The 14,723-nt window shown below is 36.3% G+C and overlaps 1 protein-coding gene across 4 annotated transcripts in view; it reads left to right on the forward strand.

The window, feature by feature from the left end:
* Positions 1 to 14,723, forward strand: part of ZNF236 (zinc finger protein 236) — a 73,960-nt gene that overhangs the window by 45,028 nt on the left and 14,209 nt on the right. For 2 of the 4 annotated variants that reach the window (XM_050329951.1, XM_050329970.1), the window contains exons 18-29: positions 540 to 646; positions 741 to 892; positions 1,008 to 1,220; positions 1,734 to 2,013; positions 2,444 to 2,547; positions 4,845 to 5,210; positions 6,966 to 7,111; positions 8,311 to 8,554; positions 9,260 to 9,439; positions 10,037 to 10,189; positions 10,819 to 11,009; positions 11,759 to 11,890. In XM_050329951.1, coding sequence (XP_050185908.1) covers positions 540 to 646; positions 741 to 892; positions 1,008 to 1,220; positions 1,734 to 2,013; positions 2,444 to 2,547; positions 4,845 to 5,210; positions 6,966 to 7,111; positions 8,311 to 8,554; positions 9,260 to 9,439; positions 10,037 to 10,189; positions 10,819 to 11,009; positions 11,759 to 11,890 — 2,268 coding nt within the window. The remainder of the gene's footprint in view (positions 1 to 539; positions 647 to 740; positions 893 to 1,007; positions 1,221 to 1,733; positions 2,014 to 2,443; positions 2,548 to 4,844; positions 5,211 to 6,965; positions 7,112 to 8,310; positions 8,555 to 9,259; positions 9,440 to 10,036; positions 10,190 to 10,818; positions 11,010 to 11,758; positions 11,891 to 14,723) is intronic. The other 2 variants (XM_050329961.1, XM_050329979.1) reach the window with 2 other exon arrangements.

Genomic DNA, 14,723 nt, shown 5'->3' on the forward strand with positions numbered 1-14,723 from the left:
TTGCAAATTGCAAATGTCAATCAGAGAACTAAAGTGGGGTTTAGGATCTAGAAGAGTTTGAGTAATTTCAACCTACAGGCTTTGAAATTTCCTTCTCTTCAAATCTTAAAACATGCTGTTGTTTTTAAGGATTATTCTGTGATGGCTTTTACTTACGGGAATGTTCAAGAAGTAGCAAAGTCTGTCAGCAACACTGTGTTTTGCTAGTCAGGTGTTTAAAATGGCTGCTCTAGTTTTAAATTTAACTCCTCCAACACTAGAAAATCTAGACAAGTTAGATACATTTTTGTGTAGATTCAGAGAAGTATAAATGCACCACGTTGTCTCTTTATTCTGATACAGTAGGTGAACATTTTGGTGCTTTCCTTCTCACTATGAAAGAGCAAGGTATCATATAGAGTTCTTAATTTCTTGTCAAAATTTATGAAAGCATAAATTTGACTACTTGTATTGACTATAAATGCTTTAAATTTTCTCTTGCCTATTTGTGTGATTTCAGTATCGTGTTATTAAAATTTACTTGAGGCTTTGATTTTTAGACTACTCGCTTGATACAAGATCAGTCACCGCAAGAAGAACTTGAATTGCATACCCAGCGGCCTCATTTTCTTGAGGATAATGAAGATCAAAGTAGGCGTTCATATAGGTTTGTTATACTTCTAGGTTTTGTTACAGAATTTCCTGAATCTTCTATGGTTAGTAATTGTATACAACTAATGAAAACAATTTTCTTCTAACAGGTGTGAATATTGCAACAAAGGTTTTAAGAAATCCAGCCATTTGAAACAACATGTACGGTCACATACTGGTGAGAAACCTTATAAATGCCAACTCTGTGGACGTGGTTTTGTTTCCTCAGGAGTTCTTAAGTCACATGAGAAGACTCATACAGGTAACAGAGTATACCAACTCTGTATTAGCTTAACCCATATTTGGGTTTTGTAAATGTCCTGTGTAAGCAAACTTAAACAAATAGCATGCTACTTATTTGTTTCTGTTACTTTAAGGAGTTAAAGCATTCAGCTGTAGCATTTGCAATACCTCCTTCACAACTAATGGCAGCCTTACCAGGCACATGGCAACTCACATGAGCATGAAGCCTTACAAGTGCCCATTCTGTGATGAAAGCTTTCGAACAACTGTTCACTGCAAAAAACATATGAAAAAACATCAGACAGTCTCCTCAGCTGTAGCAGCAGCTACAGATACAGGAGGGGGAGGTAAATTATTTCACTTTTACTTTTACAGTCTTACTCCATAAGAAGTACAGATGTTTTGGTGGATTACATGAGTGCTGTAACAGTAATGTTACAAAATAGCCTTCCAGCATGGATAATGTCTGATGTCCAGAGCTGCTAAAATTGCTGTGTTATCTAAATTGTTTAAAGAAATGTTTTCGAGGATCTGTCCAGGGTATTTAAGGTACTGTATGTGACATAGTTACTTTAGTATGTCTCCAAAGTAGAAAATTTTTTTGTCCTAAATTACTTATACCTGTGTTAGTTATTGTAAAAATAAGACTTAGAAATTCAGTTTTTTTTAAATGAAGTACAGACATGAGTAATTAGACCTCTGAAAGAAATGAAAGTCTGAGCACGTAATGTAGTGGCCATGTGTTTAATAATAAACCCTTCTATTTTTTTAATTTCAGCTGATAGATTAAACTAAACAGATACATGTTTTTTGGTTTAGTTTGATTTTTTGTTTTGCTTTTTCTTTTTTTTCCTTAAAAGTTGCATGTGTTGAAGAAGATGATGAAAACTCTGAAAGAACTTCCAGAAAATCTCGTCCTGGTGTCATAACTTTTACAGAAGAAGAAACAGCAGAACTGGCAAAGATTAGGCCTCAAGAAAGTGCCACTGTCTCAGAAAAAGTTCTTGTCCAGTCTGCTGCAGAGAAAGACAGAATTAGTGAGATCAAAGATAAGCAAGCAGAACTGGAAGCAGAACCCAAATATGCCAACTGTTGTAGTTATTGTCCCAAAAGCTTTAAAAAACCTAGTGATTTGGTCAGGTAAGGAATAAAAAAGTTTTGTGTGTTTCTGATTTGCTAAATTGTTCACCAGAATCCTAAGCAATAATAGTTTCATATAACCCTTTATGCCTAATGTTGAAGTTTGACTCATGTTTACATAATGTCAAAATATAAAATACATTTTCTGAATATGACTAACACAGCCTTTTCATATTTATTTTTTTGCAGTATTGAAATTATTATTATGAAGTTTTTGAATAAATTATTTATATGACCTGCATATAAAAGATGTAAAAATCAGTTGGGGGAAAAAAAGGCAAATACTTAAATGTTCTTTACTTGTCCTGCTTAGTGTAATGATAGTATAAGTATTTAATTAATTCTAAAATTAGTAAGTTAGAAAATAAATATTTTTGCAAACTGACATGAAAGTAGAAATTCACATGTACATGTATTCTGGAATTGTTAGGCATGTTCGTATCCATACTGGAGAGAAGCCGTATAAGTGTGAAGAATGTGGAAAGAGTTTCACTGTAAAATCCACTCTGGATTGCCATGTTAAAACACACACAGGTCAGTAAGATTTTGAATGTCTGTGTTTAGAAACTGATTACTTTCTTGACCAGCTGTTTTAAGTGCAGATTTTGCAAGGAATGGTATGTTTCACTGGGATTTAGCACATGGCACTGTGAATGGCAGCAGTCAGTGATATTTGGTTCTTATGGCATTGTCAAATTAATCATATTAGGACATATTGAATAAACCATATTATTACAGACTTGCCTATTAGTAGGCTTCTAAAGTAGTCATACTCTTAGCTCATGCAAAAACCATGTATGCAAGTATCCATAACATTTTCACATCAAATCTTCTGTGGCATTTCGATAATAAATGATTTTCCTGAGCAAGAAGATGGAGTCGGAGGATTTTATAAAATTAAGCTGAGGAAAAAAATTATTAATGTTTGTGCTGCTAAGTAAATTGAAAAATAAGAGTACAAAAACTTTGAGCATTCAGCTGTTTGAATCATGCAAGTTGAATATAAACCTAGTATCTGTAACATTTAGGTTTTTACAGTAATTTCTTTGTGTTCCTGAGAGAGGCCTGATTTTAACAGAGATATTTTTCAACTCTAATTTTGTGTTAATTAAAAAAACCCTCTAAATCTTTTGTACTTGTTTTCTTCTTGCCATTGAACTTCTGGAATAAACCCAATCCTGAACTAATTAATTTCTAAAACTGGTTTCAGTTTCATTAAGCTCCATTATTATCTCTTTTCAAAAGTACAAAAGACAAGATAGAAAGCTTTTAATGCTATAATACATAATTATTTTACTCATGGAAACTCCCTCTCCAATGCACTGTATTTGTATTTTCTTCTGTTGTTTAGTAAGAAATACTACTTATGTGTTACATCAGATCGTCATGTAGATTAGTGTCTTGTCTCAGACAGTAGCAGATAGTAAAGATAATCAAAAGAACAAAGCAGGGATTTGGTCATGTATGTTCAAGTTCAAGCAGTTGGAAAGTTGTGGGACTTAACTCTTTGTTCTCTGCCTTTAATGGAATATTTTACATTAGATTATCCAGAGTCAGGTAATAACCTCCTTTACTATTTAAATAACAGGACTTCAGATGTTCAGTTTGCTCTTTTCTGCTTAGTTTTTTTTGTTTGCTTCTCTCTTGCTTTTTGTTTTTTTTGTTTCCCCATTCTCCCAATGGGTGGGATTTTTTTTTAGTGAGAAAGGCTGCTAGATGGCTTCCTTTGTGGCACTCTGAATGTGGTAGACAGCTTTTCAGCAGCCCAGATTCCCACTGTCTTACTGGCTCATGTTATTGGACTCTTTTCCGTTATTTGAATCAGAACACTGTCAGAGATTTACTTAGTTTTGATGAAGAAAAAGGGACGACAGTGCCAAGGTTTTGTAATCTAAATCTGTAATTCGAAGTAGGTTGAATTGAGTTCAGGAATTTGGTGAGAGATTCTTCTGTGTAAATGGAAACTAGAACTCAATACCAGGAATCATAGGCACACATTGGTTTTGTGATTTCTTTATGGAATGCGTTGATTTCTTTCCCTTGTTTAGCTAGGAAGAAATATTGTGCTGGAAGGCCTGGGAATTTCAGGAATTGTAGGGAGTTTCCAGCTGCAGTGGCATGTTTTCTGCCAGATATTTACGTTATGGTTTATGTGAATTGTACAATTGTGGATTTGGTTAAGGAAATAAACTCCATAGTTTACTCTTACTTGCATTACATTAAAAGTTGCATTTGAGACTAAAGATTTTTTCAGATGTTATGCAATCTGAGAGAGGACGAGAAGGTCTGTATATGTATAGGCCAGATTTCTGTACTTCTAGATTACTTTGAGGAACTGGTATTTTGTTTTACAATGTTATCACATAATTTTATTAATTTCCTACCTGTAGTCAATTAATTCTAGTCAGTATTGAGGCAGAAGAGTAAAGCTGCTGGAATTAAAAAGGAAATTAAGGCAAATGCTGAAGAGGTTGAGATAAAACTTTTAATTCTCTGGTTTATGGACTGTGTAGTTGAAACAACTGGATTAGTCAGGAAGGTGAGATGAGGAGGAGGACAGAGGCATGAAGGTGACCAAGTATGATTCTACATGAAAGCTTTCACAGCATATTGAGTTTTAATAATGGGAAAAAATTAATATGCCCTTCATTGAGGTCCTTAATTCATTTGAAAAGCAGCCAAAATTATGAAGAAAAAGTCCAGTTACTTCAAATTTATTCTGTTCCGATTAGTCCAGAATATGTTGGGGGGTTTTGTTAAATAGATGATTTAGTGCTATCAATATTTTAGAGATTTTATAACTTACCTTTCTGGTTTTGAAACTTTTCCAGGCCAGAAGCTTTTCTGTTGTCACGTGTGCAGTAATTCTTTTTCTACAAAAGGGAGTCTAAAAGTCCACATGCGTCTGCATACAGGAGCAAAGCCCTTCAAATGTCCACACTGTGATTTACGGTTTCGTACTTCGGGGCGCAGAAAAACCCACATACAGTGTCATTATAAACCAGAGACAAAGAAAGTTAGGAAGCCTGTTGCCCGTACATCAACTGAGGGACTACAGCCAGTCAACCTTCTTAATTCATCCTCTACAGACCCTAATGTTTTCATCATGAATAACTCCGTTTTGACGAGTCAGTTTGATCAAAATTTACTTCAGCAAGGACTTGTGGGCCAGGCTATTCTGCCTGCTTCAGTGTCAGGTAAAAATGGATGGCGTGGTGGTGGTGGTGTTGAGATCAAGTTCTGAACTTTGCTTTCTGTTAGAGTTCAGAAAGTTATGCCAAACACTGCTTGCCAAACAGGTAAGAGCTGTACTGAATTCACAGTACGATTCACAGTGGTGACATAAATAGAAATTTATTTATTTAAGAACTAAGGGGAAAATGTATACCTACAAAGTGTTCACCTAGAAGGATTTCTTTATTTCTGCTGTGGTGTTGCACTGCAGAGAGGAAGAAAATTCAGATAGCAAATAGCTCGGAAGTACTTTTATTCCTTTAGGTAATACTCTGTTGCTTTCTTAAAAAAAAAAACAAAACAACAAACAAAACAAAACAGTTATTCTGTTTCTCTGCACCAGTTATTTACGTGAATAATGAAGTCTTACCCATTAGTCGTGACTACAACTGCATTAGCACATTAAATGTGCCACAGATCATTCTTTGAAACCAACTGACAGAGAATACCCAATATACTTCATGTTGCAAGGAAATGACCTTTTGATAATGATCCTTGCTAACTTCTAAATTGTTTTCAGGTATTGTTTGTATAAGTGTTCACTGACACAGTTTAAGTGCTCAAGTAAACTTGGGACAGAGGCGATTTTAAGAGCAGAGTAGTGTTCAGGTGTCTGGAAATGTGCCCTGGTATTGTTAAATGTATTACTTGAATTGTGGGCCTCAGACTGTCATTTCTGAAAGTGAGACTTTGATTTTCTGTACTTCTTTGGCACTTTTTTCGGTACATGTTTGATTTTGCAGGTATACCCAGAAGTTCAGAGTATTGTATCAGTCTTGTATTTAACTGTAGCCACTCCAGCTTATCTGATTTGACCCAAACTGCTGTCAAAAACTAACAAACTTGTAGTTTTTTCAGAAAATACTGATGTTATTTGACAGGCAGAGTTAGTGGTAAATTCGTGATTAAAAACTGACTTGGATTTTTGATTGAACACAGTAAGGAGGAATGTTTAGCATGTTCAGATGTCCTAGAAGGAGACCTTCTTAAATTTAGATTAATAATGTGGGTTTTGCCCAGAGCAGGTATTTTTTGAGTGCATTGTAAAGCAGATTTATTATACCAAAGAATTTCATAGAGGAAGGGATTGATGTTTTTGAAGCATCAACCAAAGAAAACGGATTGATAACACTCAAGGTGTTTGGAAAAGAAGGTATGTCAAACAGAAAATGATTTTTTCCTTGTATTTTCTCAAGACCTTTTGTAGAGGTGGTCTGTTCAGCTTTTGAAATTAGAACCTTTCAAACTTCTAAAGATTTTTGGGTTTTAAGTGCTTACATACCTTTATTTCCATCTGTGTAAGTACATAGGATGAGCTTTGATACTGAACAACATTTGTGCTATGCAAAATGTGGCAGTAGCTTTCATGTGTATATTCAGAGTCAGAATGTAAATATCACGTGTGAGTGCTGCTGTGTTTAGGTGAGCACACTCTCCAACGAAATTTATACCAAATTTCTCCAGGTTTCCAAAGCTATTCTGGAGGAGTTCTTGCTTTGTAAGATGCTAGCTAGTTGTTAAGTAACAATCCTTAAATCACACTGAATTTATGAAGCTTTAAAACAGGCAATCATCTACTTCAAATTGTTTTTCTTGGCATAAATAAATGTTGTCTATGTAGCTCTTGTCTTGATTTAATTTATAAAAATAAACAAGCTAAAAGAGGTAGCCAATAATGATAAATGAAAACATTATAATATAACTGTTTTCTTTGGTAGCTGGAGGTGACTTAACTGTGTCCTTGACAGATGGTAGCTTGGCCACTCTTGAAGGAATACAGCTACAACTTGCTGCTAATCTGGTTGGACAAAATGTTCAAATTTCTGGAATAGATACCACCAGTATTAACAACATAACATTACAGGTAGGTTTCTTACAGTTTCTTCATTTTAATTTTATGGAGTCACTTTGAGGCCTGAAGAAAGTTTAAGAAGCATACATAATTCTGGAAGAGTTCTCTTGAGTGAGGCACATGGCAATACCTTGCTGTATGAGTTGTACAACGTTAGAAGCTACACAGTGGGGTATTTTTCTGGTTTGATTTCTTTCTTTTTAATTTTTTTTTTTTTTTTTTTACTCCTCTGGAATTTTGGCATATTGCTTTAAAATATGGCTTTTTTTTCTTTTAATTGCATTTTGTCTTTTCACTCTGAAAGTATTTTAGGCTCACACCCAACTTCCAGAAGACATTCCCACCCCAATCCCCCGAAACAAGCCCATATTGTAGAGAATAAGACACCTGTGTAACTTTGCAAGCTTTTAATAGTTGGATTCAAAATTGAAATTCCTATTGAGGTTGTAAAAGGAACAGCAGAAGAAAGATGAGATGATTACATTTAAAAACTTATATTTGAAAGATGTGAAACAATGAATTTTATGAACTTCGTTGTGTTTGATTAGTTTTACAGAATCACTGAGATTGGAGGAAACCTCTAGAGGTCACCAGGTACAACCCTAAGGTTAGGGAAGGGCCATCTGCAGAGTTGTATTGAGTTACTCAGAGTCTCTCTACACAAGGGATTTTTAGCATAAAATGAAGGCATTTTAATTTTTTTCTCAATCACTAAATGTCCATGAAGAGTAAAATCTGTCTTTAGCTATAGAGAACAACAGTTGGATTTTGAATTGGGACCTTAATGAACCCTAGTAGCTGGAAAAAAATAATTTCTGGTATCTCTCTGCTCTCTGTGCCTTTTCACTTTCAACAACTTGAAGACAATGATAAGCATTACATGCACTAATAAGACAGTACAGAATACCAGTGGTGTGCCTACCTGGTGCCTTCCATCCTAATATATAACTAACATGAGGATTTCTCAAACATTTTACTGAGAGAAGAATGAATACAGGTGAATCTGAATTGACTGGATACTTAGTGATTTCAGACACTGACTATACGCTGACAGATAAAAGATAAATTTAAGTTTAAAATGGTTAATTATAAAGTTTAAGAACTATATATAGTCTTTATGCAATAAATATGAATTCTGGATTTATGTTAAGAATATTCATTTTAACCTATCTGTTTTAACTTCAAATTGATCATTGAAACTTGTTTTTCAGATCGATCCCAGTATTCTACAGCAGACGTTGCAGCAGAGTAATTTACTTACTCAGCAGCTGACTGGAGATCCCAATATGGCTCCACAGAATCCCTCCCTCCAGGCAACAGAAAGTGCAGTGCCAGCTAATGTGGTTATTCAGCCCATATCAGGCCTGTCTTTGCAGCCCACGGTAACATCATCTGCTAACATGACAATAGGATCCCTGTCTGAGCAGGAGTCTGTGCTGACAACCAGCGCAAATGGTGAGCAGTGTCAATAGTTTTATTGTGCTTTGAATTTCTTAGTTTTATTTGTGGTATTACCCACAGTGAGAAAATATCACCCCCCCTTTGCAAACCCCCCCTGCTAAATACCTCATTTAATTTAGTAAAATAAACATGCAGTTCTTGCATGAGCATCTTCAAGAAATTTTACAGCTTTATGTGTTACCCTTTTCTAATATATTTTTTTTCAGAAGGTGGATTAAAGAGTAGGTTTATATTAGATATTAATTAGGAAAAAATTCTTTACTCTGAGTGTGGTGAGGAACTGGAACAGGTTGCCTAGAGAAGTTGTGGATTTCTGTCTCTGCAAGTGTTCAAAACCAGGCTGGATGGAGCTCTGAGCAACCTGGTCTAGTGAAAAGTGTTGCTGTCCACAGCAGGGGGGGTTGAAACTAGATGATTTTTAAGGTCCCTTCCAACCCAGGCCATTCTATGATTCTGTGTAATGAAAATACTTAAGAACTTCCAAAGTCCTAAGAAAAATACAAGATCTTTGTTCTGAAAATCTTCACTGCAGAGGAATAAATTGGATATGAAAATTTATCCTTTTGAATGCAAGTTTTAGCATGTCCCCTTGGCTACATCATTTATTGTGTTTCAGAAAATAATGCTTGAAAAGGTTTTGTCTATTACAATGAAAGGCTCTTCATGGATTTTTTTTTTTGTTCTACCCCTTATATTTAGGTGCACAGGACATTTCTCAAGTCATAACTTCACAGGGTATGGTGTCATCTTCAAATGGACAACATGAGATAATGTTGACCATAAATAACTCCAGTTTGAGTCAAGTTTTAGCTCATGCTTCAGGCTCTACTAATGCGACCTCATCAGGAAGTCCTCAAGAAATCACTCTTACGATATCTGGTTGGTATCTTTAAAAATCTTTTATGGTACCAGATCCCTATTTTATAAGGTAACATTTGAAGATAGTTAAAAAAATGATCATGAATGTTCACTCATCAAAGAAAAATGTTGTCCAACAACTGATAGATTTGGTTTTTGGCTTCTGTGTTCCAGTTTTCATGTTCTGTGCTTGTTGACCATCAAACAAAATTAACACCATGTTAAGTGATGTCTTTACAAGACTTCTTCAATGCAATTTATTATCCATGTAGTAGATCAAAAAAGTCACACTTTAACCACATTTGGCCCTTGGTTTACTGGATTTTTACTGTTTCATGAAGTTGGTATCTTGAATCTAGATAAGCAAGATCCATATTTGTCTAAATATTAATAATCTCAGGTATTTTTTTAAATCTTGGTATCTAAATTTGCATAATCATATGTATATTAGAAACTTGTTGCACCTGTGCATAAAAATCTGCATTTGTAGAAAATAATTTTATGTTTTGGTTGTATTTACTACCTTTATTATTTTATGATCTATTATTTTAGTTCCAAGAACAGTAGCAGAATAATGTTGTGACATTTCCAGTTATAATAGGACTAATTTCTATTCAGGCCAAGATCTTATTCAGCATAATTCTGGAGGCAGTGATCTGAATACTGGCTTAAGGCTGTCGGCGCCAACCATCAGCAGTCAGACTACAGGTGCTACATTAACTATAAGCAACGACCAGCTGCTTTCTCAGGGCCCTTCACTAAATGCTCCAGGTATGCATATAAAGACTTTTGTAATTAAAAGGGATAACAATTTGTTAAAAAAGTAAATATTAGACCAGGTAACTAAATATGAAATGGTATAATCTTGAACATTACGATTCAGGAACTACAGGGCTTTGTGTGTTTTCTCACAGGCTTTAAATTGTTTTGTCAGTTTAAATGAACTTCATTCCATAGAAGAAAATGAAAGCAAGAAGATGTATCTTAAATTAGTACTTCAAGGCAGTTAAAGGAGTATTGAAAGGCTGTTTCTATAAACTGGAGGATGGAGAAATCTGGTGCATTTGATGCAGATGTGATAAAATATCAAAGTCACTCTAATCTTATATTTTGAGTTTTTAAATATGTATATGAATTTCTACCTATATCTGTTTATATATACACAAACACCTGTTTGTGCAATATTTTGTCCATCAAGCTACATTTAGATGAAATTTTTCTCACTTTATCATCTGACTCTGACAATTTTTAGTGCTTGATTAGGTGCTTAACTGGTTTAGTTGATTCCAAAATAGAAAGTCCTAGCAAATGAGAAATAGAAATTCAATTCACTTAAAATAAGTTGGCAGCTAAGAGGTTTTGTTTGTAACCTTTTTTTTACCATTTTGCATATATTCCAGAACTTAATACAACAGGTGGAACAAACCTTCCTTCAACAACACCCATATCACAGTCTGCAGTTTCTGCCCAGAATTTGGTAATGTCTTCATCAGGAGTTGGAGGAGATGGTAGTGTCACTTTGACTCTTGCTGACACTCAGGGAATGTTGTCAGGTGGTCTTGATGCAGTTACACTTAATATCACTTCACAGGTAAGACATGCATTTCGGAACTGGCACATAAACTGATATTACTGTCTTTCAGGGCAGGAATTGGAATTTTTGCTTAGAAAACAATTTTGTCCTGTAAATACATAATATTTGAAAACTCAGTTAACTTTCTTTCTTTTTACCAAAGATGCATGCATACTGGCATCTAGAAACATGAACTGTTTAAACAGAAGTGCAGATAAATTTTGCAGGGTTATTTTTTTCATTGAACATGTAAGTTCTACTGTTTTAGTGATAAACTGTGTACTTCATCATCACTATTCAGTAATACAGCTTAGTACTCCTAAAAATATTACTATTATTTAATATGGTAACTTTTTCTTTTCCTCCTTGTGAACATGAGAGTTGAATAGCAGTTGCAACAGTTCCTTTCACAGCAAGTAGCAGGACAGAATTTAATTGACTATCTTAAATATCTGGTGGCATTATAAAAAAAATATAAAAATAGTGCTGTATGGACAGTCATCTCCCCAGTAGCTTTACCATTAGTTTCATTTTTATCATAATTTAATGTTTTTGTGGTGTCATAAAGAACCAAAGACACACTGGCAATACAATCTATAGAGTGGGGAGATTGAAAAGAGTAAAAGTCTAGAAAGTGAAAATTTAGGGTTGTTGTGTGGTTGAAATTTCAGTGCAGATGAAAGTTTACGTGACTCAGTTAGCTGTTTAAGTATATCTGCTTAAATATATAATTCAGCTTTTGGTTTTTCTTCTCCCCTCTTTGAAAGGGTCAGCAGTTCCCTGCTATACTCACAGATTCCAGTCTCACTAGCCAAAGTGGATCAGGCTCACAGCAAGTTATACTGGTGAGCCATACACCCCATCCAGCACCTGCAAGCTCTGATGAAATAACGTATCAGGTAGATATATTTCTGTATCTTTTTGTGGATAAAAGGACATCATTTAATCAAAATACTGTAATAATTCCTCTATAACCTGAATCGGGGAGACTGGTGTCATTCTTAAATAAGAGTATTGTGAAGAGGTTCTCTGTGACTTCCTAGTCACACAGATTCTGTTTCAGGTTTTGAGTTAAAAAGTACATATACATACACAAAAAAGAAATGCAGTTTATATTGTGTTTCTTTCTTCCAATTATATAACCATGCTTTCAACACAAACTGCTCCAAAAATTTCCAAGTAAATTGGTAGTTTGATAACAAAAATAGACAGAATTCAGAGCTGTGGGAAAAAAATACCACCTATTGATACACTTTCTGCATTCTTTTTTTTGCAAGCAAGTTGTTTTAATAGTGGTGCAAATAAAGTCTTTTCAGCTCCATATGTGTTTGAATCTCAATAAAAACTTTTATGTATGTAAGATACTATTAATGTTAGAAAAATTAGTTCAGACTTCTCTTCTTGAAGGCAAAATGAATGTTTTTCCACCACTTGGTAATGCAAACCCTAAAACAGGAGAACTGGGAGAGGCAGATGGTGACCCCCAATCAAGTGAAGAAGTGGTGGACTACACTGGCAAGCAGAGGGCAAGATATGGATAAGTTGTGGCTGATAAAGGCACAAGATACCTCAAAAGTAATGAAGACTGAAGGGGGCCCACCTGAAGTGTCTGTGTATGAATAAAGGTGCTGAGATGATGGCTTTAGAGAGGAAACTTCATCATTCTCCTTGGTAAAATGTTCACAACTGATTGTCTCTCTGAAGTGCCTGTACACTGATGCATGCAGCATGGGAAACCAACAGGAGGAACTAGAGGTCTGCATGTAGTTGCAGGGCTGCAACCTCACTGGAATCACAGAGTGAAGGTGCTACAACTCACACAATTAAAACACTACCATGCCTGGATTCAGGATCTTTAGGAAAAACAGGCTAGCAAGACAGCAGCAGAACTAGAGCTCTGCCTGGATGATGAGCCAACTGAGACCTTATGGGTAAAGACTGGCAAGAAGACCAACATGGGTGACTGTTGTATTAACCATCTGCTATACATCACCTTATGAAAAGGAAATAAAAGATGGGGCTTTCATCTTGGTCTTAGGCAACCTACCCTGGCTGACTCTTCTTGAGCAGGCAGGTTGGACTAGGTGACCTCAAGAGGTCCTTTCCACCCTCACCAATCTGTGATTTGCAGTCCCTGGTCCACGAGTTACTTCGGCCTGTCTAAGATCTGAAGGGCAACAAACAGGGCACAAGGAATCTAGGAAATTTCTAGAGTGCATTGATAATAACTTCCTGATACTAATAACCGAGAAGCCAGCAAGTGGATGTGCTCTTCTGGGCCTGATAATTGCAAACAAGGAAGAACAGATTGGAAATGTGAAGGTCAGGGAACATATTTTGTTGCAGTGACCATGAGATTGTGGAGGTCAGGATACTGAGGGAAGGACAACAAAGCAAATAACAAGATCATAACCTGGAAATCAGGAAGGCAGACCATGATCTATTCAGTGATCTGCTTGTGGGTTTATCTTGGTTGAGTGCCAGGTACCCACCAAAGCTTCTCTATCGCTACCCCTCTGCAGTGGTAAATAAAGTAAAATGGGAAAGAAAATAAAGTTCATGAATCAAGAAAAGGACAGAGAGAAATCAGTCAGCAGTTACCTAACCGTGCACAGTCATATGCTAAGCAGATCTGGAGAGGATGAGGACCAGGGGAGCTGTTTGATTTTAGATGCTGTCTTTCGTCAAGATCAAGAGTGACCAGTACCAATATGTAGGAAGAAAGGCAACCGGAGGCCAGCATGGATGAACAAGGATCTCCTGACAAAACTTGAACATAAAAAAAGAAACATACATAAGTGGAAGCAAGATCAGGTGACCTTGAAGAAGTAGAGAGACATCATTCAAGGAGACAGAAATGAGTTTGAGAAACCCCAAGTTCACCTGGAGTTGAATCTAAAAGGGATGTAAAATGTAACAAGGTGGGATTTTACAGGTATATCAGCAGCAAATGGAAGATGAGTTGACCTGGTACTGGTTTGAGCAGAGGTGATGCGGTGATCCTCATGAACTGAACTGATGGTCTCAAAAAGAGAGTCCATCTCTCAGCCAGTCCTTAGTAATGTTCCCTGAGGTTCAAATACTGGATCTAGTACTGTTCATTAATGTTCTTCATTTAGTGACCTGAGTGGTAGAACAGAGTGCATGTTCATCAGGTTTACAGGGATGGAAAACTGGAAAGGAGTAGTTAACAGACTGAATGGTTGTGGTACCATGCAGAGGAACCCCAGCAGGCTGGAGAACTGGGCCAACAGGACACTGAAGAAGATCAGCAATAGGAAGAGCAAAGTCCTGTCCCTGAAGAAGGACAATCCCATGGACTAGTACACACTGAGGGCAGCAGGAAAGCAGCTTTTCAGAGATGGACCAGGGGATACTGGTAGACAAGTAGTTGACCATGAGCCCGCAGCGCAGCACAGAAGGCCCAGCAGCATCTGAGGTTCAATAAAGGGAGTGTTGCCAGCTGATCAAGAGAATTGATCCTCCCCTCTTCTCAGTACCAGTGAGAATGTGTCATCTGGAGTGGTGTGTCCAGTCCTGAGCCCACCAGTACAAGAGACACAGATATACAGCTGTAAGTGCAGTGGAGAGATATAAAGAGGATTAAAGAATTGGTGCATCTAACATAGAAGGAGAACCTGAGAGAGCTGGAAATGTTTGGCTTAAAAGAGATGGGCTCTGGCTGGGGGCTTCTTATCAATGTACATAAATACCTGATGGGAGGGACTAAAG

Source organism: Myiozetetes cayanensis, unplaced genomic scaffold (assembly GCF_022539395.1).
Source record: "Myiozetetes cayanensis isolate MyiCay16 unplaced genomic scaffold, myiCay2020 scf1, whole genome shotgun sequence".
Classification (NCBI taxonomy): Eukaryota; Metazoa; Chordata; class Aves; order Passeriformes; family Tyrannidae; genus Myiozetetes; species Myiozetetes cayanensis.